We start from the raw sequence: 12,270 nt of genomic DNA, 5'->3' as shown, positions 1-12,270 counted from the left end.
CGTTTCCAAATAGCCTCACATCTTCCAGCAGTTAGTTTTTCGCTCCAATATTAGCACCTGCAGTTTCTTGTGTCTCCAGCCTCACATTCCAGCTCTTTCCTTGTACATGTGTCCTCTTTAAATACTTATCCAAGTCTCTTTAAAAGTTACTCATTGACCCAAACCTCCAACCTACCGCCACATTACAGTGTGCCAGAATCCATCAAAGAATGCAACAATTCAAATCCAGGGTTCTTAGAAATCATGCAAACTGCTGATTTAAACAGCAATCTCTGTATTTTCTTACTTTAATATAATCGATAAATGTAGTAACTTAGCATAGAGAGAGTTGGCTCTTCTGGACTGTGAAATAGTCTAGGCAGCCATGTGGTGGTCAGTCAGTACTGACACCCAATCCCAATAACCCAGTCTTCAGCAGAAATCACCTGGGATTGATTGCCCACAGTAACAGAGCCTGCATGCAGTTGGATCTTGGCTCATGGTTATACTAACATGGTTACCCACCTACTTGTGTGATGTTGCTATCTGCTTCTGCTCCACTGGCCATTAAATAAGCTTTCTCTCTAAGATAAGATGAAGTCATGCTGACCTGCAGCAAATTCCTCAATGGTCATGAGTGGAAATCGAACAAGGCCAACAGCTTTTCCCAACACCTTCTGCTTGTTCCTAGGGGTAGGTGGTAGCCGCTGCCTCTGGCATTCTGCTTCTGCCCAGCGGACCACTCCAGCAAACAGCCGGATCTCACGGATGCTCAGGGTATCTCGCTCCAGCACTGCACACAGTGTGTCTGTGAGAAGAGGGAAAGGAAATGGTCTAAGCCTTCAAGATCACTGTCGTTGCACAAGTGATGTATTACAGGAATGGCTGGCATTTCTACAGCACCATCATGCCCAAAAATGTTCCAGAGAACCATATCAACAACAAAGTTGTATTTTTTGATAAAAAACTTATAGTCATTGTTGTAATGTGTGAAACACCACAGTTCTGTACAGCAATGTCCCACAATGTTATGAAGACCCAATTATAGGGCTGTTTACTGAGTAATAAATATTAGGCATGACACTAAGGAAAGTTTACCTGTTTATCTTCAAAACACAATGTTACTGGATCCTTTCATCACAGGAGAGCAAATGGGGCCTGAAACATTCTCATTTGGAAGACAGCATCTGTGGCAGTGCAGCGCTCCCTCACCACCACCCCTCTGGCAATGTGAAGCTCCCTTGGCACTGCCCATCCCACAGTTTGGCCCTCCTTTGTGACCACCCCTCCTGCAGTGCAGCTTTCCCCTCAGCACTGCCCCCCTGCAGTGTGGCTTTCCCCTTGGCACTGTCACCTTGGACTCTGCAGTGTTGAGAGACAAAATAGTGAACAGCCAGGAGCTGAATTTCACCTGCTGAGTTTCCCCTGACAGCCAGTTCTGTTCAGTAATGTCGTTTCTGCCTTCCTCCACACATAGAGCCAGTGGGTATGTGTGGGGTTGGGGGAAGGTAGAAGAACTAGCTGAATTCTGGCACAGTTACTCTCACTGCCACACATTCGGTTTTTGCACATAATGTTAGCTGCTGATCTTATCCCAAGGTAACCTTCAAGAGAACTGACACAAGGATTATTAGCCACTCACCCAGATCTACATCAGTGAAGCCCTCTGCAGTTATAGCATCTGTGATGTTTCTGTCGATGGTATCCAAACAGAGATTAGCAAGCTGTGGCTCATCAAACAATCGTGCCTGAAACATGGAGTCACAGGTAAAGGAATGAAGAAGAGCTGTGGAAAAGTAATCAGCAACAAACTGTAAGCAGAAACACAGGCCTGAACAGTGAGGGAGGAATAGGTGCTGACAGAGCCAGGTGTGGACTTAACCTGTGTGTCTATGTAAGGTTGGGGTGGAGGGGGTGGGGGGTGGTGTGGTTTGTGGAGAATGAAATTATGGTCCCAGTAGCTGGAGTGGGGAACAGGCAGACTCCTGGGTGCTCAGGGTGGAGGCAGGCTCCTGATGGGGTGAGGACATGGATGCCGGGGAAGCGGAGGCATCAAAAAGTGATGGGTGATTGATGGCTGTGGGGATGCAGCATCCTGGTGACAGGCACACGCTGCAGGTTGTCATCCATGACCATTATTTGGTGTGGGTAGATCTTCAATATGAATGGCCATGAAGTAAAGTTACCCTCTTCTCATCCCATGTCAAACACACAGACTTCAGCACTGGGGAGGGAGCAGGATTCTTAATTGTGCTTCCTTTCCCATTGGTTCAGATACCGAGGGCCAAAGGAAGATCCAGCCATTACTGGAGCTAATCACCTGGGTGAGTAACATGAAGGCATTGTCAGCTCTCAGATGCTTGGTGAGAAATTCCACGCAGTGAGCCTCTAGGGCTGGCACAGCATACTTCTTGGCTGTGTACAAAGTGGTCATCACGGTCTCAGGACCAATTTGCACTTCATCTGAGTACAGAAATCTGCAAAATGAGAACAACAGATTCACAATTAAAGGAGTGCTCAAATGTTAATGGCCCATGGTTCAAATGTCAGTAATATATTCAGCCAAACTGAAGTTCAAAACTCATTTCTAACCCCATTGATCCTCGCTGCAACAAAATGACATGCCTCTTGACATTATAACCACATCCTGTTGCAGGACCTTCCTGCTGTTCCTCAAAAATACTCCTGCGATCTTTTACATCTTTCTTCTTTTCCTTTGACAGTCCTTTGGAATCAAGATGACATGCCTGTGTGGGGCAGATGAGGCCTCAGCTCAATGTTTCAGCTGTAAAATGACATCTCTGGCAGCACAGCACTCCTACATTACTACATTCTGAGTGCAAAGTCAAGTTCATATGCTCAAGTCCCTGGAGTGGAACTTAAACTCAGATAGCATTCCTCTTAGGCACTCACCTTGCTCCATCTGCCTCCCTTTTCAAAAGCTGACTCAAAAATTCAGTTGCCAACTGTATATAGTCCCAGAGTCCTCATTACATAAAACCCCCATTCCACTCATTGTCACCTGACACACTGCAACCAATGCAACCAATTGGAAAGTGAAATCATTTTTTTTCTTAACTAGTGGTAATTCTTGACAGTTAGTCAAAGAACTATAGAATGGTTCAATGCATAAGGCCATTTAACCCATTGTTCCTGCACTAATGCTTTGGTCCAGTTGCCCAATTTGCCCTACGCTATCTCTATAGTTATGGCACAGCAGGGATAATAAATAGATCAAATTTAGACACTTAGTACACAGACAATGAATGATGCAACCACAATGAAGCTTTTTTATGGTAGAATCTAATTTGAACTGACAATGATTTATTGCATTGGCAATTAAATAGTCACTACAAGCATAAATCTCTACTTAATTTATAAATATCTGATTTATGAATTTTTGCAACTTAGAGTACAATTCCTCTTGTTATAGTTTTTTTTGCTATAACAAACAATCCTTAATGTTATGGGGTAGAGGGAGAGAAGTAGTCAGTGGTTGTAGTTAATAGGATCTTAAAAACAGCAGGAGTAGACCATCCAACCTTTCAAGTCTGCTCCACCATTTGTCAAGATCATGGCTGATCTTCTACCTCAGTACCATTTTCCAGCTGCCCACTGGGAGATTGATAGACTTCTGGGCATCCTTGATATCCAGAAATCTACCAGTCTCCCTGTGGGCAGTACAGTAGTGCAGCTCGTAGAGCCACTGATTCACATTGCCAAAGACCGGTGTCCAATCCTGACCTTAGGTGCTGTCTGTGTGGAGTTTGCATGTTCTCCCTGTGGCTGCATGGGTTTCTTCCAGACATTCCGGTTTCCTCCCTCATCCTAAAGATGAGCAGGGGTTGGTAGGTTAATTGGACACTCTATATTGGCCCCAGTGTGTAGATGAATGGTAGAACTTGAGGGGAGCTGATGAACATGTGGGCAGTCTGTCTGTACTGCACTTTCTCTGTAACTGGAATACTTTATTCTGCATTGTTATTCTGCATTGATTTTCCTTTGTACTCCCTCAATGCACTGATGTGATGAAATTATCTGTATGGATGGCATGCAAAACAAAATTTTTCACTATATCTCAGTACATGTGACAATAATAAACCACTTTAGAGTAAAAAGGGATTTAATGCAGGATAATTGTAAATGGGTGTTTGATGGTTGGCATGGACTCAGTGGACCAAAGGGCCCGTTTCCATGCCGTATCTCTATAATTCAGTCTTTGACTCCTTTTTGAATGAATACACTGACTGAGCTTCCACAGGTTAGAGAATTCCACAGGTTCACCACCCTCTGTACAGAAACTTCTCATCTTAGTCCTAAACAACCTATCTCTTATTTTGAAAATGTGCCTCTCCTTCTAGACTTGTTAGCCAGGGGAAACATCTTCCCTGCATCCAGCCTGTCGGGCCTCCTAAGAACTTTGTAGGTTTTAATGAGTCTTCTCTTATTCTTCCAACTCAACAAATACAATTCCAATCTATTCAATCTCACCTCACAGCAAACCCACCATCTTGGAAACAGCCAAGTAAATCTTCACTGTACTTCCTCTTAGATAAAGAGACCAAAACTGTACACCATACTTCAGGTGCAGTGTCACACTGGCCCTATTACAATTGAGATGTCATTCTTACTCCTGGAATCACATACTCTTGTAAAAAAGCTAACATACCATTTTCCCTCCTAACTGCTGCTAAATCTGCATGTTGGCCTTCAGTAATTCATTTACAAATATATTAGGTCCCTGTGAACATCAACTTATCCAAATTTAACCAAAGTGAATGACCTCACATTTTCCACATTATCAGTTGGTCAACATCGTCTTGAACCCTTTACATCCTGCTCTGTACTCATAATCCCTCCTAGTTTAGTATCATTAGCAAACCTGGAAAAATGAACCTTAGCCAAATTGTGAATAGTTGGGGTTCAAGTACCGATCCCTGTGGTACCCACTAAACACAGCCTGCCAACCCAAGCATGATCTGTTTATTCCCACTCTTTGTCTTCTGACCAATAACCAACTTTCAGTCCATGTCAGCATATTTCCACTTGCTCTAATCTTGTTAACCAACCTTCTGCATGGGATCTTATCAAAAGCCATCTGAAAATCCAAATGCACTCCTTTATTCAGTCATGGAATTATCTATTCTGCTTGTCACATCCTCAGATAGCTGGAAAAGATTAGTCAAACATGATTTCCCTTTCGTAAATTATAAAAGAATCCTATTATTCTTTTCAAGATATTATCTTATTTCATCCTTCATTAGAAAATTGTAAGAAAAATATAAATGTATGAATTTGGAGCAGGGGGAGGTTGAGCCTGCACCAAATTCACACATTTATATTTTTCTTACAATTTTATAAACTTGTGGTTGATCTGATTGTAATCTCTACTCCATTTTCCCATTTATGGTAAACTTTTACTCCTTCTTTACCAAAAACCTATCTACCTCCACCTTAAAAATATTCAAAGACACTGCTTCCACTGCCCTTTGAGGAAGAGAGTTCCAAAGACTCAGGACCCTCAGAGAAACAAAACTCAACTTTTATCTCTTTCATAAGTGGGCAACCCTATATTTTTAAACAATGGTCCCTGGTTCTAGATTCTCCATCCATCCTGTCAAGACTCCTCAGGATTTTACGTGCTTCAAGTTAGAAGAGGCAGCTGAAATTACAGGTGTAGTGGAGTCACCCAGATCACTACCTATTAGGTTAACATCTGCATTATATTAACACAGATGCCTTGAAACCATAGATTGCTGAAGCTTGAAATTGATCACAGTACTTATGGATTACTTTTGAAACAGACTGTAACAATAGATATAGATCTTATAATAGAGCTAGAGTGGAATAATCTATGTATTTGTATCTGCAGTGCTATAATAGAAAGAGTTAAGCATGGCTAGAAGGTCAGAATCAACAGCATGCGCTGGGTTTGCTGATGATTCCGGAAAAGGTGAGATTATTATGACAGGACTTGAATGAACAGAGGGAGGAGGTGGGGGAGGCCTGGTAAATCTTCTGAAAACACTGATACATTCAAGGTTAGTGACAGTTGGTTTGAATGTTTTAAGAAGCAGCAGCAGCAGAAAATTTCCCCAGGGGGCTGAAATAAAGTATCAAGGAAGGTGGCTATTCTCTTAGATAAGTGTTTACAATGGATGAGATGGGATTCTTTTGGAAGAAGTTGATCTCACACCCGTTCATTGAGAGATGAGAAAATTGCTCCAGGTTTTAAGGCAGACAAATGGAGGAAATGCCGAGAATAGTTATTAGATTCAGCCTCTTTTAGTCTACCACTCAGATAACCCAAGGGCTTTAAAGGAATAGTCAAAGGCTAATCTCTCAGTAGTAAATTGGTAACTTGGTAAATAGGTCTATTATTGTCACATGTATCGAGGTACAGTGAAAAACTTGTCTTGCATACTGTCCATACAGATCAATTCATTACAACAGTGCATTGAGGTAGTACAAGGTAAAATAACAGAGTGCAGAATAAAGTGTTACAGTTACAGAGAAAGTGCATTGCAAGTAGACAGTGAGGAGCAAGGTTACAATTAGGTCAAGAGTCCATCTTATCGTACAATGGAACCATAAGAGAACCAGTAGTGTGGTCATTTTAACAAGGGCACTATTCTTTCAATATTATCCCACATTGTTTCTCTCATCCTTCATTGATTGATATTGCCAATCTGTCTTTGATTGATTGATCCTGCTAATATAGTCCTGCTCATCATTGACAATATCCCCAGAGATCTGGTTAACATTAAGAACCTGTCTGACAACATCTAGGTAATATTTTGACCTCTAACACTACTTCATTGTTACAAACCATGAACTAGTCTGCTACCACTACATTCAATGCTTACTATCTGCAGTGAGAGGTGAGGCAAGTCATTTCAGGGTCAAGCAGCAAAAACAAACCCACCATTCAAGAAATATGGAAGAAGTACAATAGCCATAGACTACATCAGTGCCTCTTGTGATGACGTAACCCATGCACCAATGAAGGGTACGTGGAAGAAATTTTGACCAGACTCCCATGGATTTATAAATCTGTGAGAAGGCATCGTCAATTCAGCATACGAGGCTGGTTTGAAGTAGATCAGGAAGCAGAAGTTATTGGAATCTCATTGCAAAGAATTCACAAATGAGGATCTATTAGAGCACAAACAACAAAGGCCACAAGAGGAACAAGAAACCACCAACACATGCTGAGGCTTTTGGAGGCTGTGCTATATTGAGAAAATGACAGCTATGTTCAAGCTCTTTGTTTGACATCACTGCATAATGGAAGATGCTGCACTTTGCTTTAAGGAGCTTTATCTGATGAAAAAGACAGCAATTTCCATCAATACTTTTTTTTAAGCCTGGTTCATCAACCACCCAAAAGCAGTAACAGAAGAACCTTTGCCATCATAAGCTCCATCAAGCTCAGAATCACCAGCACCACCATTATCCCAACACCATTCATAACTCCACATCTCACTTACCCCATTACTATGTTAGCAGATAAAGCCATCGCTACCAGTTACATACAAAGGTACAAATTAGGAAGAGGAGTGGGCCACTTACCCCACTCCTCTTCCTATTGAATCTGTTCCACCATTCAATAAAATCATGACTAATTTGACTACAACCTCAGCTTCACATTCCTGTATATTTGTAGTAACGTTTCATTACTTTGCTTATCAAGAATCTGTCTTAAAGAAGATTCTGGTACCGTCAACCTTTGAGGACGAGAATTCCAATGTTTCACAACACTCTGGAAAAAAAAACAAATTTGACTCATAGAATCACACAGCATGGAAACAGGCCATTTGGTCCAACCTGTCCATGCCAACCAGTGGGCACCTTTCCATATTAACCCCATCACCCAGCCCTTGGTCTATAGCCCTCTATGTTTAAGTGATTCAAGTGTTCATCTAGTGTTAGTGACCTGGTTTTAACCACTCCCTCAGGGAGTGCATTCCAGGTACTTACCTCTCTCTGAATCTCTTCCCCCTTACCCTAAATGTATGTCCTCTAGTTTTGTCTACCTCTGAGATGGGGGAAAAGTTTCCAGCAGCCTACCCTCCGTATACACCTCATAATTTTATATACCTCAATCATATCCCCTCTTAACCTCTCTGCTCCAGGAAAAGAGACAGCTTCTCCAGTCTCTCCTCATAACTGAACTGTTCCTTTCCAAGCAGAATCCTGGTGAATCTCCTCTGCACCCTCTCCAGCGCTATCAAATTCTTCCCATGCCTTCATGATCAGAACTACATGCAGTATTCTAGCTGAGATTTGACCAAGGTCTTATAATATTGGAGCATGATCTCCCTACTTCTGAATTCAATGCCCTGACTAATAAAGCTAGTATCCTGTATTTATTCCTAACCATGTTATCTACCTGCACTGCCACATTCAAGTATCTATGGACTTGTACTCAGAGGTCCCTCTGTTCCTCAGTACTCCTAAGACCCTACCATTCATGGTATAAGTCATAGACTCAGTAGTGCTCCCAAAATGCATCACCTCACATTTGTCTGGATTAAAATCCATCTGCCATTTTTTAGCTCTTTTCCCCAAGGCATCTCTTTCGGGAGACTAAGGCTACCCTCCACACTGTCAACAATTCTGCCAATCTTTGTTTCATCTACAATCTTACTGATCATGCCTCCCACACCTACATCCCAGTCAGTCACATATATTACAAACAGCAAGAGTCCGAGCACCCACCATAGACTTGTAGATTCCTAGAGTTATACAGCAGAGAGACAGGTCCTTCGGCCCAACTTATCCATGCTGACCAAGTTCCATTTGCCTGCATTTGGCCCATATCCCTCTAACCTTTCTTATCCAGTCTCTTATGTGGAATGATGTCAAAGGCTTTACTAAAACCCATGTAAATCACATCTACTGCCTTGGCCTCACTGATACATTCTATTACCTCATCAAAGAATTCAATCAAATTAATAAGACAAGATCTGCCCCTGATAAAGCCATGTTGGTTCTCTCTGATTAGTCCCTGCTTTTCCAAGTGATCTTTAATCCTCTCTCTTGGAATCTTTTCCAGTATCTTCCCGACCACCAATGTTAGGCTCACAGGACTATAACTGCCAGGCTTTTCCCTGCTGCTTTCTTGTAAAGGGGGACCATGTTTGTTGTTCTCCAGTTATCTGGTACCTCATGCGTCCAGTAAAGATTTAAAAATCTCATCCAGAGCACCAGCAATCTCTTTCCTTGCCTCCCACAGCAGCCTGGGATAATTTCAATCCAACCCTGAAGGTTCGGCTCGTTAAATGAGTGACCCCTTCTTTTGAAACAGGCCTCTCTCCCAACCACTCTGTCAAGGCCGTTTGGGATCTTTTGTTTACATTGGTGAGCACCCTGAAAAGGTACATTGTGTACATTTTATTATTAACAACTGAATCATAAATTAAAGTGATATTTCTATATTTCAGATACTTGGTTTGATGTATTTTAATTGTTTTATGTTTTTGACCATGATTCATGAGCCCTGACACACAACCAGAGTTTTAGACACTGAAACCAGTGATAAAATCCTTTTGGATTTGCAATGTCTTCCCCTCGAGAGAGAGACCTGTGATCATGGGGAAACTCAACCAACATCGCCCACTAACAGCACCGCCTGACTCCTACACCCTCGTTTATTTAATTTCATGGTCAGTCCGGCTCAATGCCGAGCCAGGTCCACTTCCGCCAATGTTATTTACACCAGAGCAGAACTCGTGGCAGACGTGAAGCCCACACCTGTTGTCTATCAAAAATAAATGATTTCAATGACAGTCCGGGCAGCTCTTCGGAGTGGACGTTGAAAAGGAGTCTCGATGAAGCAGCAATGACTGGCACACTGGCCATCGGCCTCGCATTCCGCCTCAGCCCGGGGCAACGCGGCCTAGCGCCGCCCCGACCCGACCCTCACCTGAGCAGCGCCAGGAAGGCGGCGGGTTCCACGTCGGGCAGCTCCACCTCAGCCGAGCTGGTGGCCATGCCGCCGTTGAACATGGCGTCGAAGACGGCACTGCCGACGGCGAGCACGAAGCGGTGTGCGGGGAGGCGCTGGGCCCCGGGGCCCTTCCCCACCGCGAAATGGACGTCGCTCAGCAGCTCGTTGTTGAACAGGAAGGCGAAGCGTTCCCGCACCGAGCACTGGGCCGCCTGCCAGTTACAGAGCGGCGACGGCGCGGCCTGACCGAGTCCAGACCCCGGCGCCCGGCCCGCGCCCACTCCCGGCTCCACAGCAGCCCGGGCCCCGCTCCTGGGCGCAGCTCCGGCCACCTCTTCCTCCTCCTCCAACATCTTCACCGCGGCCCCGGGCAACGCCAGGTTATCGGCGGTCGACCGGGAATCTTCGCAAACTTCCGCGCTGAAGCGGGCGGATCCGCACGGAGCCCCGCTCTCTCAGACAAACCGGGCTCTTCGGCTCACTCGCCCTCCCGCCTCACCCCTATCCGTCTGAATAAATGCAGAGGAATGGCTAAGAACAGCAAAACAATAATAAATATCGGCTTTCTTTATTAAAATACGATGAGGAATAATTGCACAATGCAAAAGAATGGTCGTAATGTTGTAAGCATGTTTAGTATTGAATTAAATCCAATAAACGTCACTTGAAGCTTGCTCGAGTTAAGGGGACTGTGGGGAACCATGTAAATAAAGATTTTTGAACTTACAATTTATATTTTAACCCTCTAGATATTAAGAAGTAAAGGCCACCTTTACTGGGCACCAATTTTGCCTCCAATTCAATATCATTCCAGAAACTTGTGCATTAAAAAAAATCTGTACATATCTAGCAGGAGTTTTGAGGGTTTTGTACTGTCGGAAGATGTTAAACTTTGCACCATTCTGACAATGAGCTGGTTAGGCTGGATCAACAACAATGAGGAGGTGGAGTACAGGAAATCGACTGTGAACCTTGTGTCATAATGTCAGAGGAATAACCTAGCCCTTAACGTCAGTAAGACAAAAGAACTAGTTGTTGACCTAAGAAAAGTGGGGGGAGGGGGAGTGAACACAATCCTGTCCTCATCAACTAATCTGCTGTAGAGATGATTGACAGCTTCAAGTTCCTTGGCATCCACATTGCTAGCAACCTCATCTGGTTGCTCCCTACTGATGTGGTGATCAAGAAAGTGCATCAGTGAATCTACTTTCTTAGGCATCTTAGAAGATTGAGCTTGTCCATGATGATTCTCTCAATCTTCACTGGAGTTGGAGCGAGATTTGGAGCGGGACCTTTGAAAAGAGGTGAGTCTCTGTGCCTGTGCTTGTGAGTTTCACCTTGCAAGACTCTAAACAAGGCACATTTGCAAATTGTTACCAGTTGATTGGCTTATTAACAGCAGCGAATAAAGGGACGGCAGGTATAAGTGGAATGACCATTTTGGGAGCGCCAGTGTTAGAGTGGGGAGCTGAGGCTTTGGCTCAGGAGGCTTCAGTGAAAAGAGGTGAAGTCTCTGGTAAGTTCCTTTTTTTTCTTTGTTTTGGTGTTCTCTTTAGTGCCAGGACAGACAAGACATCTTTATTAGTCACATGTACATTGAAACACACAGTGAAATGCATCTTTTGTGTAGAGTGTTTTGGGGGCAGCCCACAAGTGTCACCACCCTTCCGGTGCCAACATAGCATGCCCACAACTTCCTAACCCATACGTCTTTGGAATGTAGGAGGAAACCAGATCACACAGAGGAAACCCACGCAGTCACGGGGAGAATGTACACACTCCTTACAGACGGTGGCCGGAATTGAACCCGGGTCTCTGGTGCTGTAATAGTGTTACGCTAACCGCTACACTAATAGTAAAGGGAAAAAAATAACTGGTGGACGTTGTCTATAGGCCAGCAAATAATAACATTACGGTTATTGTAATGAGTAGTGAGAATGGCTCCAGGGTCAATGGTGTATTCAGTTTGGGAGATATGGGAGTTATGGGAGACATCCAGTCTCCCTGAAAACTACATCTGCATGAGGTGCATCCAGCTGCAGCTCCTTAGACTATCGGCTCCTATGGGATAACGAGGAGTATGTAGATAAGAACTATAGGGGGTGGGCAGTCACTCCTAAACTGCAGGAGTCAGGTAGTTGGGTGACTGTCAGGAGAAGGACGGAGAATAGGCAGGTAGTGCAGAGTACCCCTGTGGCTATTCCCCTCAATAACAGGTATACTGCTTTGGATACTGTTGGGGGGGACGACCTACCAATGGAAAGCCGCAGTGACCAGGTCTCTGGCACTGAGCCTGGTCATGGTGCAGAAGGAAATGGGGGAGAAGCGGAGGGCAGTAG

The 12,270-nt window shown here is 43.9% G+C and overlaps 1 protein-coding gene across 1 annotated transcript in view; it reads right to left on the bottom strand.

Moving 5' to 3' along the window:
* The window catches only part of LOC127583817 (BTB/POZ domain-containing protein 1-like), a 30,354-nt gene extending 19,498 nt beyond the window's left edge, over window positions 1-10,856 (bottom strand). The window contains exons 1-4 of the mRNA XM_052040178.1: window positions 9,908-10,856; window positions 2,300-2,456; window positions 1,622-1,727; window positions 590-787 (exon numbers count right to left, since the gene is read on the bottom strand). Of these exons, the coding sequence (XP_051896138.1) occupies window positions 590-787; window positions 1,622-1,727; window positions 2,300-2,456; window positions 9,908-10,284 (838 nt within the window). The 5' untranslated portion in view covers window positions 10,285-10,856. The remainder of the gene's footprint in view (window positions 1-589; window positions 788-1,621; window positions 1,728-2,299; window positions 2,457-9,907) is intronic.
* Window positions 10,857-12,270: the final 1,414 nt, after the last annotated feature.

Source organism: Pristis pectinata, chromosome 28 (genome assembly GCF_009764475.1).
Source record: "Pristis pectinata isolate sPriPec2 chromosome 28, sPriPec2.1.pri, whole genome shotgun sequence".
NCBI lineage: Eukaryota > Metazoa > Chordata > Chondrichthyes > Rhinopristiformes > Pristidae > Pristis > Pristis pectinata.
The sequence above is the reverse complement of the archived record's forward strand: the minus strand, read 5'-3'. Positions and strand labels throughout refer to the sequence as shown.